At 39.2% G+C, this 18,783-nt stretch overlaps 1 protein-coding gene across 2 annotated transcripts in view; it reads right to left on the reverse strand.

Moving 5' to 3' along the window:
• TMEM135 (transmembrane protein 135) overlaps window positions 1–18,783 on the reverse strand; it is a 377,165-nt gene that overhangs the window by 40,176 nt on the left and 318,206 nt on the right. For both annotated transcript variants that reach the window (XM_001376587.5, XM_056794888.1), the window contains one exon: window positions 40–186. In XM_001376587.5, coding sequence (XP_001376624.1) covers window positions 40–186 — 147 coding nt within the window. The remainder of the gene's footprint in view (window positions 1–39; window positions 187–18,783) is intronic.

The following is an 18,783-nucleotide window of genomic DNA, read 5'->3' on the forward strand; positions in this document are numbered from 1 at the left end:
ATTAGGATAAAGAGTCAAATCATTTTTAAAAGAACTCACACTGAATCCACAAGTTTCCTGGCTAGAGTAATTATGTTCATTCTTCTGGATTTCTCCTCTTGCTTCTCTCTCCTTTGTTCCACTTTTGCATATGCTGCCTCTGGTGAATATGAATGTGTGGGAATTTCTTCCTTCCCCACAATGAATCTAAAGAAAAAGACACAACATATGGCATTTCTCACTTTTCAAAAAGGTATGGGGATTTTACATAGATGCAAATAAATTTCAGACAAACCTCCTGTCACTTAAAATGGTATTTTCATGATTTATACTTTTGAATTTTTTTTATACAAATGTGAGTATTCAAGAAAAAAGACACAGACAATAAAGTATAATACAAAGGATATTCAATTTAGAAGCAGAAATATCTGAGCTAAAATCCCAACTTTGCCACAAAGCAGATAGGTGGTGACCTTGGGTAAATCATTGAATCTCTCATGTACTCAATTTTCTCATTTGTTAAATGAGGTTCCAATTCCAACCTTTTCTAGTCTATCTCACAAGATGCTTCAAAAAAAAAATCAAAGAAATAAGGTCCATTCAAGAATTTTAATACCTTAAAAGGAAATATAAATGTGTTATTAGCTTTCAACATTCTAAAGTACTAAAAATGGGGAAAAGTCAATTATAATTTAACAGAGATAGACATTTTTATTCAATTCAGGAAATATTTGTTAAGAACAGAGCTTAGGGTCTAAAAGAGGTAATATGCAAACATTCATTTATATAAGATGTATACAGAAAGTTGTAATTTATAGTAAGTATGCATGGAGGATTTTGAGACAAAACATGTGAGGTATGGCATAGGAGAGATCATTATTTATGAAATTATATTTTATGTAATCAACATTAAAAAGCTATTAGACATGTTAAGGTACTCATAGCAGAAACAGGTGTATTAACTGTTCTATTAGTCAACTGCAGTAATTATCTTTTTCCTGAATTCTGCTTACTTATATTTAGATAGATTGTTCCTCATTTCCTGCCCTAAATTACTATATTATATTCCTCTGAGCTCTAAAGCAGCTGCAGAGCGGCAATAGATTAATGTACCTACTTATAGAAAAGAAAAACTAACATACAACAGGAGTTTTAAAAAGGAAGAAAAAGCCAGAAGCTCTATTCTCATGCAATTTTATGTAAACATCCTTTCTGTCTTCAACTCCTTTCAACTGATTGGTTGGGGCAGGGGGACCCTCAGAGGAAACACAGTGATCCCTCACCTATTACCCAGAGATGCACGTGATAGGTGAAAATCCAGGAAGTAGCAAGAGAGCAAACAGACTGATGTTACAGTCAATGAGCCAATCAGTGCCCAGGATACAGAACACAGTGGTGTGGTTGGTCGCCTTTCTGCCAATAGTGTACTGTGTATAAACTCACACTGGCAAACCTGGGCAAGCAGTAGTGGTGCACTGTATTTCTATTGTGTACAGTAAGGTATATATTGTGAAGATTGGATTTAGCTATCTCCTGATTGTAGCAATGAAGATACTTAGCTTTTTCTTTATTGTGAAGATAAAATTATAATCTCCTGATTGTAACAATGAAGGTACTTTGCTCTTCCTTTATAGTGAAGCTAGAATTGTAAGCTACAATCTATTTTTAGATTTTAACTACAAAAAGGTGTTAAGTGACTACAGGTGAATTAACCACAAAAGGGTGTTAAGTAACTACAAAAGGTGAACTTACCAAAAGAGGTGTTAAGTAACCCAAAAAGATATAATCTAACCAGAGAAAGTGAGAACTAAAGAGTGGACAGTCACGGAGAAAATCTAAGCAAAGAAGATGAGAACTAAAGAATGGGAAGTCCTGGAGAAAAATGTCTGCTGTGATTGGTAGATGTGAAATTTAGGGAAGGTGACAGAAGAAAAAGATCTTTAAATAGAGGACCAAAAGGCAGAAGGAGATCATTCATTCGGGCACTGACTCAGAGGAGTAACTGAAAGACAGACCCTTGAGGAGCGACTGGAGGGCAGACACCCAGACTTCTTTTAGACTGTCACCACTGGTGAGTGAAAAGTTGACTTAGTGACTCTGCCTTTCTGGAGGTGAGAAGCCTCCAGGTAAGGCCTATCTTCTTGAGACTCTCTTGCTCTCTTGCTTTCAAAGCTAGGGCTTTGAGATTCTAACTGGTATCAGAAGAAGCCAGAGTTTTCTTTCTCTCTCTCTCATTCCTTCTACTGTAAATATTGTAAATAAACTATCATAAATTCCATTTACTTTAGTAATTCATTTTGGGATTTAGAAATTAAATCCCTGGTGACCTCCTAATTAACATATTCAGAGTCCAACCAACAAATTTAACAATATTCATCTGCAAAAACCAGGGATATAGAGAAAACTCAGTGATACAAAATGATATTTTTTTTCTTTTTTTAAACCTGTGATACAGTGAAGCCCAGATAAGTGAACCACAATATAGCCAGTGATGACTGTATTCCTCATACTACTTCAGACTTCTCCTACACTTTAAGAAATGCAATAATCATTTAACACTAAGATGTTCATCAAAAAGCTGGTTGTGAACATTTAGAAAGCAAAATTGTGTTATCTAATAAATAGTCAGCATAGACTCATTCAGAAGAGGTGCAAAACCGCACTGATTTTTAACATAGCTACTAGATCAGAATATTGTTAACACTATTAACACTATTATTTATGTTTCATCAAAAACATCTACTAATAAAACAAAACAAAAAAAACTCTACTAACATATTGCTTAACATCCTTATGGGCAAGATAGAGAAGTGGGCTAAATATAGGCTGATTCAGAAGTGGTTGAATGATGAGACTTACAAAGTTGTGATTGATGCATTGATATCAACCCTGGAGAATGGAATCTGCCCAGTTCAAGTTTAACCCTACACCCTTACCTCTTTTATCTCACCCCTCCTTCTTCCTCCTCCCTCCCATCTTCAGTACTTGGTCCTGTATTTAACAAATTTGCCAAGTTTGCAGATGAAACAGTAATCTCGAAAGATCCTGATCAGCCAGAATCAAATAGAATTTATGGGTGATGGCAGTTATAGGAGCAAGAAATGGGAATGTTAGTCAATAAACATTTATTATGTGCCAGGCATGAGCTTAGTGTTAGACAAACAAACAAAGAGGCCATGCTCTTAAGAGGTTTACAGTCTAATGGAAAGACAAGCAAATAACTTTGTACAAGCTATATACAGAATAAATTGAAGATAATCAGTAGAGTGGAGGCATTAGAATTAATGTCTTCAAGTCTTTGAAAGACAATCATGTAGGAAATAGGTTCTATTTGGTCCTATAGAGCAAAATGGGGAGGGGGAGCTGTTTGCAGAAAGGCAGAGACTAGACTCTCAATGTAGGGAAACTTTAAAAGAAAAACAAAAGAGAACAATTAATGCTGCCCCAAAATGGAATGGGATATTTCTGAAGATGGAGGAGTCCCCATTACTTGGAGGGCTTTAAGCAATGATTGATTAAGTTTTAGGCATGATGCAGGAGATATGGTTTAGAATAGATATATATTTTTTTCACTTTCTTATCTAGCTATACTACTTTGGGATGTCTCTAACTTTTTCTATCGTGATCCAGCAAGGTCATCATAGGGAAAATCTTGTCATCTTGCCAGACCCCCCCATCAGCCTTGGTATTCTAACTCATCACCATCATGTGTTCCTCTGACCAGAGGATGAAGCCATTGAAGGAGGCAGTCACATGCAGAATATTTCCTCATTTCACACCTTGTTGTTCTACTTTGGGACTTTTCTAACTTTTCTGCTATGTCTGGCTACCTCCCCTCTCAACTTTACCCTTTCTTTTGTGGGTCTTCCTCATTGTCTTTCTTTTTGGTATGTCTATCTCCAGTGCTAAGTGTCAGGGACATAATAAATGCTTGTGGGAATTATATAATTCAATTTGAAGGAACCTCAAAATCAGTCAGTAGTCAATAAACAGTAAATACCTACTCTGTGCAAGGCATTTTCCCCCTAGGTGCTATGAATACAAAGATGAAATTAATTAAAAACAACCCCTGCTTTTAAGGAACTTACATTTTACTGAACATTTGTAACATGCAACCATGAAAATCTGAGAAGGAATAGAACAGAACAATAAGGGATATCTCCTAGAAGGTTTCATATAAACTGAGCCCTGAAATAAGTCAGAGCTTTTCAAAGACAGTGGTGAGCAGAGGGTACAGGCTGTACCAACTAGAGCTAAGGGTGCCCAGAAGGCAAAAGGAGAAGTCTGTATCCACAAACAGACCTAAGGGACAGAATAGCCAGCTCAAGCATTGGCAAGGAGGACTATTTCGTTGGATTGTGGAACAGAGGTATCAAACTGATATAGAAAAGATCCCTGAGGGCTACATTGATTTAGAAAATCACAAGTTGATATCATTTACCTGTCGTATTATATTTTTATTTATTTGGTTAACCATTTCCCAATTATATTTTAATCTGGTTCAGGCCATACTTAAGAGTTTTGAAATGGGTAGTTTGACAACTCTGATATAGAGAAATGTGCATGAAATAATCCTGGAAAGGTTGTCTGGGGTCAGACTGTGAAGGTCTTTAAATGCCAAGCTGATAGTTTGTAAATGACAACACCATTAAATGTAATTTATTTATTATTATTATTATTTGTGGCTCACCATTTTCTTTATTTGTACAAAATAGTGGCTGAGAAAAAGTGGTGGTTTAGGGTTTAATTAAGTCCTTCTGTCCTGAAGCATCTATTTTGAAGGTTTGGGACTAGAAGCTTTAGCCCCAGCAACTTTTGGTTTGGTGCCCTTAGAGTTGGTGGACTCAGGAGGCTTATTAAGCCCTGGTATCACTGGACCTTGTAACCTTAGAATCAGACTTGGTGGCCTTGGCTGCTTTGGGATCAGACTTGATGACCTAAGTGTCAGACTTGGTAGTCTTAGTGAACTTGATATCAGATATGGTGGCCTTGGAGCTGGATTTGGTAGCTTGGGGGTCAGACTTGGTGACCTTGGGGACAGTGGGCTTGGAGGCCTTAAGGTCAGTGGTTCTGGCAACCTTGGAGTCAGGTTTGTGATCTTGGAGCCTGTATGTTTAATGCCAACCCTCAGGCTTGGATATTTGGTGGCCATCTTATGGCCAGCACACTGAGCAATGGCCTTCGAGATCTTGGGCCCAAGGAGCTGGCCCTTGGAGGGCTTGGTGCTGAGAGTCTTGATGGCTTTGGAGTTATTGACTTGCATCTTCTTCAGTCCCTTCTTCTTGTGTTTCTTGGCAAAGTGCATGTTTCTCAGAAACTTGGGGTCAATTCCATTCAGAGATTCATATCTCTGTGACCTAGATTTCTTAATGACATTTCTATGACATTTTCGTGATTGGTGTGGTTTTTTAGACTTAGCCATCTTAACGCTGAAACCTATACTAACAGGCATTCCACAGACCGGAAGAGAGAGATGGAGAGAAAGAGGAAAGAAACACAGACTGGTGTGGGAAATAAGGGCTATATGGGAGGGCATTAAATGTTATTTAGATAGTACTTTTATCACAGTTCCAATTTTTAATGTTATTTATCACTGTATTATGATGAAAGCTATATAATTATATAATGAATGTTATAAGCGATGAAACAACCTCAAAATCTTTTTTCTACTTTGATCTCTTAATAATTACTATTATTAAATCAGTTTCAAAAGGGAATCTGGAAAGAAGATACCCATCCTCTTCCTTTTGGATAATGGGAAAAAGAATATTCAAATTCTTTAATGGATCTGTGATCTCACTAATGTAGACAGACATCATCTCCCCAATAATGCAGATTACAATCTATCATGCATTCACAGTCTATGCAGTTTTTATTGATGTCTCCAAAAATTTGTTGAAAGGGGTTCATCCAACATCAAACTGTACAACTTGGAATAAGGAGAATACTAAGATCAGTACACTCAACTGAAAAGCATAGAAAGTATACACCTGAAACAACCTCTTGGTGTATGTTTGGAATATAGTATATATTTAAGTTAGTGGTAAATCTGTGCATCCAGAGTATGCTGTTTTTGATATAGATGGTAAAAGTGAATACAGATATTCCTTTCACATCATGTCTTTCTCCATCATGGTTTTGATACATCACAGGGGTAAGTTTTGCAGAAGCCATAGACAACATGCAAAGGCCAGCAAACAACACAGGAAAAATTTAGGAACTCAGAAATGCATAAAATATGTGTATAGTATTATATAATATCAACATGTTTTATATTTTAGTACAATAAATATGTATAATTTCTTTTTAAAATTAAAAATAAGCAAAACATCAGAGTGCAAAAAGAACATGTAAGTCAGAAGACACTCAAAGGTTAGAATATAGAGAAAGCTTAACAGTGACCTAACTATAGCCTATGACCAAATACTTAATTCAAAATTTACAATGAAGTACTATAAACACTCAATAAAAGAAAAAGAAGTAAGTCAGACCTCTTTTCTGGTAGGAAGGCCAAAAAAATTTTACATGAAGGCATCATGTCACTAATCCCCAAGATGGGGGTTACCTATATTTGGAAGGTTTTTAACTTCAAATCAACAAATGTTTATTGAATTCCTTTTATCTGCAAAACTATGAAGGTTACTCAATTAAAATGATAAAGTTTTTACCCTTGAGAAACTCAAAATCTAAAAAAAGAATATAAGCACATATAGAAACTAATATACTTTTAGGGAAGACTATGGTACTGGAATAAATAAAGCACTCTTGAAAAATTTGAGGGAGAACTCACTTTTTCAAATGTGAAACTTCATGGAAGAAGTGATGTACATGGGCTCTATGCTGGGAATTCAATTTTAATTCAAAAAGCATTTATTAAGTGCCCACTATGTGCAAAGCACTATGATGGAAACCAGGGATGAGGACAAGACAAAACAGTTCCTGCCCTCAAGAAGCTTAAATTACATTCTAAGAAGGAGTGAAGGAATATAAGAAAAGTAACCAAAATTATGGGAATACAGCTCAATCTCTGTTATCTTCCTTTCTAACTGCTGACCTGACTCCTTCCTAAGCAATTCTTATTCAATCTCATTCCATCTTTCAGCCCAGCTGTTCTAACTCAATCCAGGTCTCATACATTACACCTAGTTAGTCTTTCATTTATAGAATATGGAAAGAGATCAAGAGTAAAAAGGATATGAGTAATCTGTAAAGTGGCACTTCATTCTGTGAATCTTAAAATTTCTCAGACTTGTGAATGTTAAAAATTCTCAGACTCTACCTTAAAACATTTGGTTAAGACCATTCCCCATTTTAAACAATGAAGGGACTAGATCAGGAATGTGAGAACTCAAACATTACTCCACTCATACTTAAGCATTCTTTAGGGGAAGATAAAGTTGTGAACTCCTTATTGAACAGTGAAAAGTACTGAACCCATACTTAAAGTGAAGCTAAGACCCTCAAGCTAATTCTATTTTTAGATCTAATACAAAAGGGTGCTAAGTACCTATGAAGGTCAAATTAATCACTAAAAGGTCAGGCAACTTGCAAACTTGCAAGGGGCAAAGAGTGTGAACTTACTCAGAAGTTTTAGTCTACCCAGAGAAGTTGAGAAGAAGAAGTGAATTAAGAATGGTCAGTCCTGTGAAAACGTCTACTGTGATTGGTAGATGTGAGAACTTAGGGGAGGTGACATAGGAGAAAATTCTCCTTAAAAGGAGGTCAGAAAGGCCTCTGAGAGAAGCTTGCCAAAGCTGAATTGGAGGGCTTGGAGGCTCAACTTAGTTGAGCTGAGGAGCTGAACTGGTGGGTCTCTCTGAACACTAGAATCTTGGTTGGGACAAATCTTGTGGTGAGTGGATTAAAAAATACTGACTGATCTCTCTCTTAAGGCTTAAGCCTAGGCTGGCCTAGTCCTTTTCTCATTATTTCCTCTTACTCTCTCTCTCCCTTTCATTAATTCCTTAATTTGTATTAATTAAAATCTCTATAAAACCCAGCTGACTTGGGCATATTTAATATTTGGGAATTTTCCCATGGTGGCAACTATATTTTTGATTTGAAACAATACTTTTGCAGTCACAGTTTAAGGCAACCACTCTTTTATCTGTAACAACCCCTGACTGAGAACTATACCACAGAAACACTCTTGCAAGTCTCAGAGATAAATACTGGTGCAGAAGAGGACTAAAATTAGTCAAAAGACCCAAATTAAAGTTTCTCTTACTAGCTTTGTGATCCTGGAGAAGTCATTTAGCTGAGCAGAATAAAAAAATTTTTTTACTGATGAAAATGATTTAATAAATGATCTATTTCTATGTTCTCATCATATTGATAAAGAAAACGAGATTCAGAAAGATCTAGTTTCTTGCCCATGGCCAAAGAGCTGGTTGCAAATATAGGCCTAGAAGCTAGAGTTCCTTCTAATGGATCCCCTGCTGCTTCTTTAATCTTCTTACTAGCTTTGTCTCTATATTCTACCTGTGTGACCACTGGCAAACTAATTAACCTATAGGAACCTCAATTTTCTCATCTGTAAAATTAGGGTAATAATATATATATATATATATATATATATATATATATATATATATATATATATATATATATATATATATATATATACGACCTTACAGGGCTAATGGGAGAATTAAATAAAATAACATAAAAATCTGCAATGGCAAAAAATGCTAAAATATATGCTTTTATTATTAATATTATTTATGCTTATTATTTCATAATTTATATTTATTTTCTAAAATAATGTCTCTCTGAAAATGCATATTAGAATCAGAAGCATTTGATGTGAGCTAAAAGGTGCTTACTTTGATGAGACTCTATAGTAAGGGGACTCACATCTCTTAGATATCTAGAGCAGATACATTAGAAGTCCTGGACCACCTTCCACTAAAATTAGTGTCCATAAATTCAGAGATCAGGAATTAAGGGCTTGTTCCACATGTAGGAGGATATTTTCTAGGTGTGCCCTATTCCCCCACCAAGAGTTGAGGCTATAGTGGTAGTGATGAGGGTTATTTCAGTATAGAGTTAAGGACCTAAATACCAAGTATTTATTGAACCAAACCATTAAACTGTCACTTCCATGTCCTGACATCCCCTAGGCCCTTGATATCTGGAGCAAACTAAAGCCTTCTCTTTCAAACTGATGTGGTGACAAGTAACTACAGGAAGATGGATACGTAATCAACTGGGTCTTCCACCATCCTGTCTGTAACTGTCAAACTCCCAACTCTTGCTCCCATTTCTTATCTCTGTGGGATATAAATGCCACCTAATGAGATAAAAAACCATTTTTATCTCAGCTACCTTATCCCATATTTTCATCGCTATTTTTCTTAGGCCTCTTCTTCTACACAGAGACAGTCCCACTCTCTCGGCGTTAGAAGCCTGGGTCCAGTGGTACGAAAAGTCGTTACACCTGGAGACTTCCTCAGTTGCATTGGATGGCCGTGTTGTCCTTTGTGCTCCAACACGCCCTAAGCACTCCACAGTGCTTTGCTGGGTCACTATCTCAGCCGTTGAACCTTCTTATTGGTTTCTCCCACCTGTTCCGCCAAAGCAGTCTTCACATGCTGGGTGAGCAAAGCCCTGGTTCACCAGGGGTCAATGACCCGATGGTTACCCTCACAAGGTTTAGCCGGCCTGTTGAAGCCATTGTCCGGGGTGTGGCCGCTACCACATGCTAGCAGCTACTGGGAGCCACAAGTGAGAGCTGGGTGTCAGGTGAGGGTCAGAGGCTGGAGAGCTGCCCTAGAAGGGTACGACAAGCCCTCCATACCAGAGATACTACCCCTCAATGAACACCCCATACATCCTACTTAAATCTCTTTCACGCACAAGTATCTTTGTGCACACTCATCTATCCTAACCCTGTCCACCCTCTTCAAGACCTGTGGCAATGGCAGAGTGGTGACACAACACGTGGAGGTGACCACTGGCAGTTGTAGTCATGATCCTGCATGTAGGTGGCCCACGGACCAGTGGTCGCTCGACCCTGTAGGGCAGCAGGGACGTTTGGCAGCATCCTGGGCAACTGAGCAGCCCTCTCTAGGACAGCACTGCTCACCCTAATCAAGGGAGGGGACTAGAAAAGGTGTCTCAAACATTGCCTGCCCTATAAATACCCGGTCAGCACACCGCGGCTGGCGGGTCATCCCTTTAAGCAGTAGAAATCGAAAACAAAATACAAAGAAACTCCTACTAGGAGCACAGAACATCAGAACATTACTTGATAGAGAGAATACCCCAAGACCTGAGAGAAGAACAGCTCTAATCATAAAGAACTGGCGCGATATAACATCGACATCGCAGCATTAAGTGAAACACGCTTACCAGAAGAGGGATCACTCAGTGAACCCACCACTGGATACACCTTCTTCTGGAAAGGTAGAGCCTCAAATGAAGACAGAATCCACAGTGTTGGCCTGGCCGTCAAGACCAGTTTGCTCAAACAGCTGCCAGACTTGCCTGTGGGCATCAGTGAGAGGCTCATGAAGATCCGTTTGCCTCTCAGCAAAGACCGGTATGCCACCATCATCAGCTCAAATGCCCCAACACTGACCAGCACAGAGGAGACCATCGAGCAGTTCTACTCTGACCTCAGTGCTGTCCTGCACTCAGTGCCCACAAATGACAAGCTGATACTACTGAGAGACTTCAACGCCCGCATTGGCCAGGACCATGAAAGATGGAAAGGAGTGCTCGGCAAACACGGCGTGGGCAAAATGAACAACAACGGCCTACTGCTACTCAGGAAATGCTCAGAGTTCAAAATCACCATAACGAACACTGTGTTCAGAATGGCGAACAAATATAAAACAATGTGGATGCACCCACAATCAAAACAGTGGCATCTCATTGACTACATCATTGTACGTCAGCGAGACATCCAGGATGTAAAGATCACCAGAGCCATGAGAGGAGCTGAATGCTGGACAGACCACCGATTGGTTAGAGTGACTCTTCAAATGCTCATTGTGCCTTGCCATCCAAAACGCGCCCAGACAGTTCACACATTTTACAACATGAGTCTTCTTAGAGATCCATCTTATTTGCAAACATTCCAATCCTGCCTGGATGACAAGCTGTCTGCCAAGGGACCACTCACTGGAAGCTCAACCGAGAAATGGAACCAGTTCAGAGACGCAGTGAAGGAAACATCAAAGGCAGTCCTAGGCCCCAAACAACTCAACCACAAGGACTGGTTCGACGAGAACAACACTGCTATTGAAGACCTATTGAGCAAGAAGAACAAAGCCTTTATGGAGTGGCAAAATAACCCAAACTCTGCTCCTAAAAAGGACAGATTCAAGTCTCTCCAAGCCACAGCGCAGTGTAAGATCAGGAATATGCAAGACCGATGGTGAGGAAGAAAAGGCAGAAGAAATCCAGTGCTTTGCTGATATGAAAAACTACAAACAATTTTTCAATGCCCTCAAGACTGTCTATGGGCCATTAAAACCCACCACCACTCCCTTGCTATCCTCTGATGGTGACACTCTCATAAAAGATAAAAAAAGGCAACAGGTGGAAAGAACACTTCAGTCAGCTTCTCAACTGACCTTCTTCAGTCGACCAAAGCTCCCTTGACCAGATCCCCCACAACCACACCATTGAACAACTTGACGTCCCTCCTTTAATAGAGGAAGTCCAAAAAGCCATTAAAAAAATGAGTATAGGCAAGGCACCCGGTAAAGATGGAATCCCAACTGAGGTGTACAAGGCCTTAAATGGAAAGGCTCTCCAGGCATTCCACATAGTGCTGACCAGTATATGGGAAGAGGAAGACATAACCCCAGAACTCAGAGATGCCTCCATCGTAGCCCTATACAAGAACAAAGGTGCACAAGTAGCCTGTGACAACTACAGAGGCGTCTCACTACTCTCCACTGCTGGAAAGATCCTCACCCTTGTTATACTCAACAGACTCCTGTCATCTGTTTCAGAGCAGAACCTGCCTGAATCACAATGAGGCTTCCGACCAGATCGCAACACCATCGACGTAGTCTTCACGGTGAGGCAAATGCAGGAAAAATGCCTTGAGCAGAACCTGAGTCTCTACATTGTCTTCATAGACCTGACAAAGGCGTTCGACACAGTGAACAGGGAAGCATTGTGGGTGATCCTTAGCAAGCTCGGTTGCCCAGCAAAATTCGTCAAACTGATCCAGCTCTTTCATGTCGTCATGACAGGGGAAGTCCTATCTGGTGGAGAGGCTTCCGATCGCTTCAACATCTCCAATGGAGTAAAACAAGGCTGTGTCCTCGCTCCAGTACTATTCAACCTATACTTCACCCAAGTATTACGACATGCTGTGATGGATCTAGACCTGGGCGACTACATCAAATACTGACTGGATTGGCTCACTATTCGATCTTCGCCCCCTGACTGCAAAAACAAGGACAACAGAGAGACTCATCCTGGAAGCTCTCTTTGCAGATGACTGTGCTCTCATGGCCCACCAAGAAAATCATCTTCAAACCATTGTGGACAGGTTCTCTACCACAACAAAACTGTTTGGCCTGACTATCAGCCTCAGCAAAACAGAGGTGATGTTCCAACCTGCACCAGGGAGGCCAACGAACCAGCCGTGCATTACAATCGACAGCACGCAGCTTTCCAACGTCAACACTTTCAAGTACCTGGGCAGCACCATCGCCAACGACGGGTCCCTAGACCACGAGATTAATGCCAGGATCCAAAAGGCCAGCCAGGCACTCGGGCGGCTGCGCTCCAAAGTCCTCCAACACAGTGGTGTAAGCACTGCGACGAAGCTCCAAGTGTACAACGCAGTGGTCCTCAGCTCGCTCCTGTACGGTTGTGAGACATGGACACTGTACCGGAAGCACATGAAGCAGCTGGAGCAATTCCACCAATGCTCCCTCCGGTCAATCATGAGGATCCAATGGCAGGACCAAATCACCAACCAGGAAGTCCTCGACAGAGCCAACTCCACCAGCATAGAAGTCATGGTCCTCAAAACCCAGCTACAATGGTCTGGACACGTCATCCGCATGGACCCACAGCGACTACCAAGACAGGTATTCTATGGTGAACTGTCAGCTGGACTCAGGAAACAAGGCCGACCAAAGAAAAGATATAAGGATCAGCTAAAGTCAAACTTGAAGTGGGCTGGCATTACACCAAAGCAACTAGAACTCGCTGCCTCTGACAGAAGAAGCTGGCAAACCCACATTAACCATGCCGCCACCACCTTTGAAGATGAACAACGTCGACGTCTTTCCACTGTGCGTGAACACTGACACCAGGCCACAACCGCACCTCCCGTAACAACTGGAGTCTCATGCCCCATATGCTACAAACTTTGCGCCTCAGTCTTTAGACTTCAAAACCACATGAGGGTACATCAATAGATGATAATGCACAAAGACAATTGTCATTCTCGGTCACCAAGAGACTACCACTAAACTTCTTCTACAGTCACACATACTTAGAAATCAATGAGTCCAATCCATTCATTGAACAGTTGGAGGAAACAGGACCAGGTGAAGGTGATTTGCCCAAGGTCTCACAATAAGTGGCAGAGCCAGGATATTAACCTAGATCTGTGGATTAATTATCATCTTTATGCAGATAATTTTCAGACAGATATGTGAATGTGAAAAGAAAAAGAGATGGGGAATGGAAAGGGGAGGAGAGAGAGAACAACTGAAGCTTTGAAGTTCTAGTAACACATCACCAATTGCCTAATGGATATTTCAATATTCAATAATAGGCATCTCAAATTCAACATGTAGAAAATAGAAATCATCCTTTTCCCCCAAAACCTATTTTTTTCCCCTGAGATTTTTCTATTACTGTAAAATTCACCATTTTTCTCCTGGTTGCTCAAATTCACAACTTAATGTCATCTTCAACTGCTCAAGCCATAATCATGTGTGTTGTCATATCTAGTTTCAACATTTCCTATATCTTTTGCCATATCTATTTCTAAAACATATGCTCCCTTTTCCACACTCACATAGTCCCAACCCTAGTTCAGGTGCACACCATCTCTGACTAGATGACTACAGCAGTCTCCTACTTGTCTGCTACTAATCTCTCCCCACTCTAATATACCTAGTACCAACATGATTTTTCTAAAGTGAAGGTCTGACCATGCCACCTCCTTACTCCGTAAACTCTAGTGGCTCCCTATTACTTCTTGGAGCAAATACAAACTGCTGGCATAGCATTTAAAACTTTGCAATCTGGCCTCTTCATACCTTTCCAATCTTCTTAAACATTACTCTTCTCTCTATACATTCTATACTTCAGTCATATCATCTCAGTGTTTTTTACATATAACATTCCATATATTATCCTATGTCAATATACTGTTTGTCATCCATACCCAGAATGCTCTCCTTCCTTACCTCAAAATCTTATAATCTCTGGCCTCCTTTAAGACTCAACCCAAGGGCCACATTATTTGTAATCCCATTCTTCTTCCTTGCCCTAGCTGTTAGTGCCTTCCTCTTTAAGGGTATCTGCTTTGGATGTGTTTTGTATACACTTATACATATACAAATGGGGTCACAAAGTAGGATATAACTGAAAACAACTGAGCAAATATAATACCAGTTAATTGTTAAATCTGATGGCTTTGTCTCATTGTGTGGCCTACTATATCTCTGTAGTTTCTGACACTTTTCTTCATTCTCTCCTTTATTTCCTTCCTTGGCTTTTTCACATTAGCTCTTCTCTCACCATTTTCTTCCTCTTCATTCTTTGTAGTCTCTATGCTGAATCTCTTTTGTTCTATATATTTGCATTAGTGATCTAATTAGTTCTTATAGAGTCAACTGTCCTCTTAAGCAATGACTTCTAAGTCAATATGTTTAGCCCTAATCTCTTGCCTAGACTGCTGCCCAGCACAGGCAAATTTCTAATAAATGGTGTGAACTAAATATCTGGGAGAACTCCAACTCAGTCCAATCCTGGAAGATTCCCCACAAAAAGTAGCCACAGTTTCACTGAGTCATTAATTTTGGGTACTTTATACTAAATGTATAAGTATTTATTAATAAAGAGAAAGCGTGAAATAAGGTTTCCAGCCTTAAAGATCAGGTCCCAGATTCCAGCTGAGCTGGAGGGAGCTGCTATCAGGATAGGCCATATTCCTGACCAGTTAAAGTCACAGAGGCCAGGAGATATGATGTATGGGGGCTGAGATGAAACCTTGGGACAACTGAAGGATCTGAGGTAGGGGCTTATGGATCTTGAAAAGCCAGTACTTGTGGGCTCTCCCTCCCTCCCTCCCTCTCCCCTCCCCTCCCTTACCCTCCCCTCCTCCTCCCTCTCTCCCTCCATCCCTCTCTCCCTCTCTCCCTCCCTCCCTCCCTCCTCTCTCTCTCTCTCTCTCTCTCTCTCTCTCTCTCTCTCTCTCTCTCTCTCTCTCTCATTCGTTTGGGCTTGTGGAAGAAGTTGTCTCAGCTGTCCTGGCAGCGCTTATATATGTGGCCATCTCTGGCAAATGACAGCATGTTGGGCACCATGCTGGGCTGGAATCTGGGACCTGATCTTTAAGGCTGGAAACCTTATTTCACACTTTCTCCTTACTAATAAATACTTATATATTTAGTATAAAGTACCCAAAATTAATTTTTAATCATAACAAAACATCTCCTGGATCCTTTCAGGGTCTCAAACTTGGCATGTCTAGAATGAAAATCATTATGTTTCCCTCCCTAAATCTTACCTTGTAAATTTTGATATTTCTATTAACAGCACTATTATCCTTCCAACCAACCTCAGAGTCACAATGAACTTTTCCTTTTCTCACATCCCTCCTTTCCAATTTGTTGCCATAACTTGCCAATTCTAACTCTTATACCCATTGCCTTCTCTTTATTCATACAACCATTACTCAAATTCAAGGCTTTCAAGGCTTTCATCACCTCTCTCCTGTAAACCTCAAAATTCCTTAGACTTATAAATGTTGGAAATTTCACCATTGGGATATTTCATACTTGGAAAATTTCTTACTGATAGTCTATTGGAATGGGAACCCCATTGGCATGGGAGGTTCCTTCTCTTCCCTTCTTAAGATTACTTTAGGACAGAAACCTTTTGCTGAACAATGGAAAGGACTTTGACCTATGCTTAAGCATAGAACAGGAATTTCTTTGAGTCATGATTGATTTTAGAATTGATACCATGGAGATACCTGGAATCAATCTCCACCCTATTCAGTCCTAACAGGATTGAGTAAGGGCTGCAGCCTAGATCAAAATTTAATTATTCCAATCTCTACCCTACTCAGGTTAACAGGATTTAGAAAGGGCTGTAGCAAAGGAGCGAAGATTTAATCATTTGAAAATATGACCTTCAACAGACATGTGCAAAGCCTCTGGGCGGTCCTGGGTTAAGCTAGAGCCTCCATTGGCACAGGGAAATTGATGGACAGTGATTGGTAGATGTGAGAACTGAGGGGAGGCAACTTGGATGGTTTCCTTAAAGATCAGGGGGGTCTGAAGACTCGGGGTGGTGGTTGAGAAGTTGGTCGGTGTGGTTCGTGTGGGCTCTGAGAAGCTTGCTCTGAAGGAAGCTGAAAGTGGGGGCCTCTGAGACTGTTTCTCCATTTTGGTCACGTGAGTAATAGGGACTGATCTTTTTTCTTTGCCCCAGCTATCTAAGGGCTTGGGCCTTTTGGCCCAGCCTAAACAGAAGGGGTATTTAAGCCCTATTCCCTTCTCTCCCTTTTTCCTCTCTCTCTATCTCTAATTCCTTTCTTACTCCTATTGTAATTAAACTCCATGAAAGATTTACTGCTGACTTGAGTTTTCATTTAGGAATTACATAGCTGAATTCCTTGGCGACCTTAAATTAATATATATCAGTCTTTTAAAGTGATTCCCTTGTAACACTCCTTGGGGAACAACCTCTATCTTCTGGCTTTCAGTCTTTGTTCTCTTCATCAAAATGAACAAATTAATATTCTTAAAGCATAAAACCATTTTACTCTTCTGCTCAAAAATCCTCAGTTGCTCCCTATTGCTTATGGAATAATATACAAATTCCATAATCTAGCTTCTATCTATCTTTCTAGGTTTTGCTCTATTTGCTCCCCTTCACACATTCAACATTCCAGCCAATACAGACTAATAGCCATCCCAATTTAATATTCTATTTTCCATCTCTGTTTTCACATATATTATTCCTCATCTCTGAAATGTACTCTCTTCATCTTTGCCTTTCATATTCCTTATCTTTCTTTAAGGATTAATTCAGCTGTCTACATGGAGCCTTTCTGATTTCTATAGTTGTTAGGGTTGTCTATCTCCCCCAAATGGTCTGTATTTACATATTAGCATATATACCTTTGTCTACTAAATAGTAAAAGCTTCTTGAGGGCAGTAATTTTTTCCTTCTTCTTTTCCTTTTTATCTTTACTGCCTTGCACAGAGTCCTATACAAAGTAGTTTCATGTTTGCTGAACTGAATATAAAGATGTCTCAGAATTAATTAATAAAGAATATAATTTATTTAATTTGACGAGAGCTGTTAGCAAAGTACCATTTGAATAATACATTTACCTTACAATATATTTGATACATTGTAGATCTACTCAATAAGCAACTGAATTTACTCAAACTCAATAAAGTGTGTGTATGTGGATGGCATGTGCATGTATGTGTGTGCATGAAGGTATTTCCATTTTCAAAAATAATTGCTTTTAAATGGAAAAGAAACCAGTTTCTAAGGTACCAGTCAACAATTTTTACTATCATTTACTCTGAGCAGTACATTCTGCTAATTGCTAGTGTTCTTGAATTATCTCTGTTGAGATCCTTTAATATTTATTACTACACTGCCACAATGTGTATCGATACATCTCGGAAGCTTAATATTAATTCCCTAAGACCCATCAGCTTGAATTATAATAAAGAACATTTTAACCTTAACTCTGGGAGAATGCAGTTATTAATAATACTTATGGGTCACATTCCTTACATATTACATATTTATATCAGGTGTTTGTAATAAAAACTATAATCATAAAGAATGAATGAGGCTACAACTAGATTTTTATTTCAGATTGTTTTTGGAAAGCTCTAAGACCTACCTATATTAACTCATATTATCTTTTGGCAAGGAAATTTGACACTAATAAATATGTTTGGCTTTAGTAATATTCCTGTAAGTGTTTTATAAGCTTCATAACCATAAAGATAATCCATTTACAATGTGGAAAATGTGAAATGAAATAAAATCTAGTTAAGCATTTTGTTTAATAGAGAGAAATATACAATATAAATACACATGAAGACATAAATCTAATAAAATGCTATGGGTACACAAAGAAATACTGGCAGAACAAAGGAAATTCGTCTAGAACATTCCTTCTCTCCTTGTCCAGGGAGAATTATAAAGCAATGTATGAAGAAAGTCCAAAGCAACAGTATCTCCTTGATTAGTAGACATAATAGCTTTAGTTCAGAAGAATAGTATCTGGAAAAAATAACATTTTTGTACCAGTTCTGGAAGCAGAGATACTCACACTACTACAGAGACAGATGGGGTTTTGTCATGTCAAAAAAGGGTCTTGTTAAAATTCAAAAATGATTTTTTCTTTTAAACAACATATAACAAGAGGACATATTTTCTAGACAATCTTAGGAGCTTTGGAGAAATACTAAAGTACTAGTCTTCCCCTAAAAAAAATCTCCCATCCCCATGCCAGACTTTCTTTCATGGCATCACTATGCTTCTAGTCACACAGACTCAAAACTTAAGAATTATCTAATTCTTAGTTCTTCATGGCAAATAATGTCCAACCAA

The sequence above is a fragment of the Monodelphis domestica genome, chromosome 4 (genome assembly GCF_027887165.1).
Source record: "Monodelphis domestica isolate mMonDom1 chromosome 4, mMonDom1.pri, whole genome shotgun sequence".
Lineage (NCBI taxonomy): Eukaryota > Metazoa > Chordata > Mammalia > Didelphimorphia > Didelphidae > Monodelphis > Monodelphis domestica.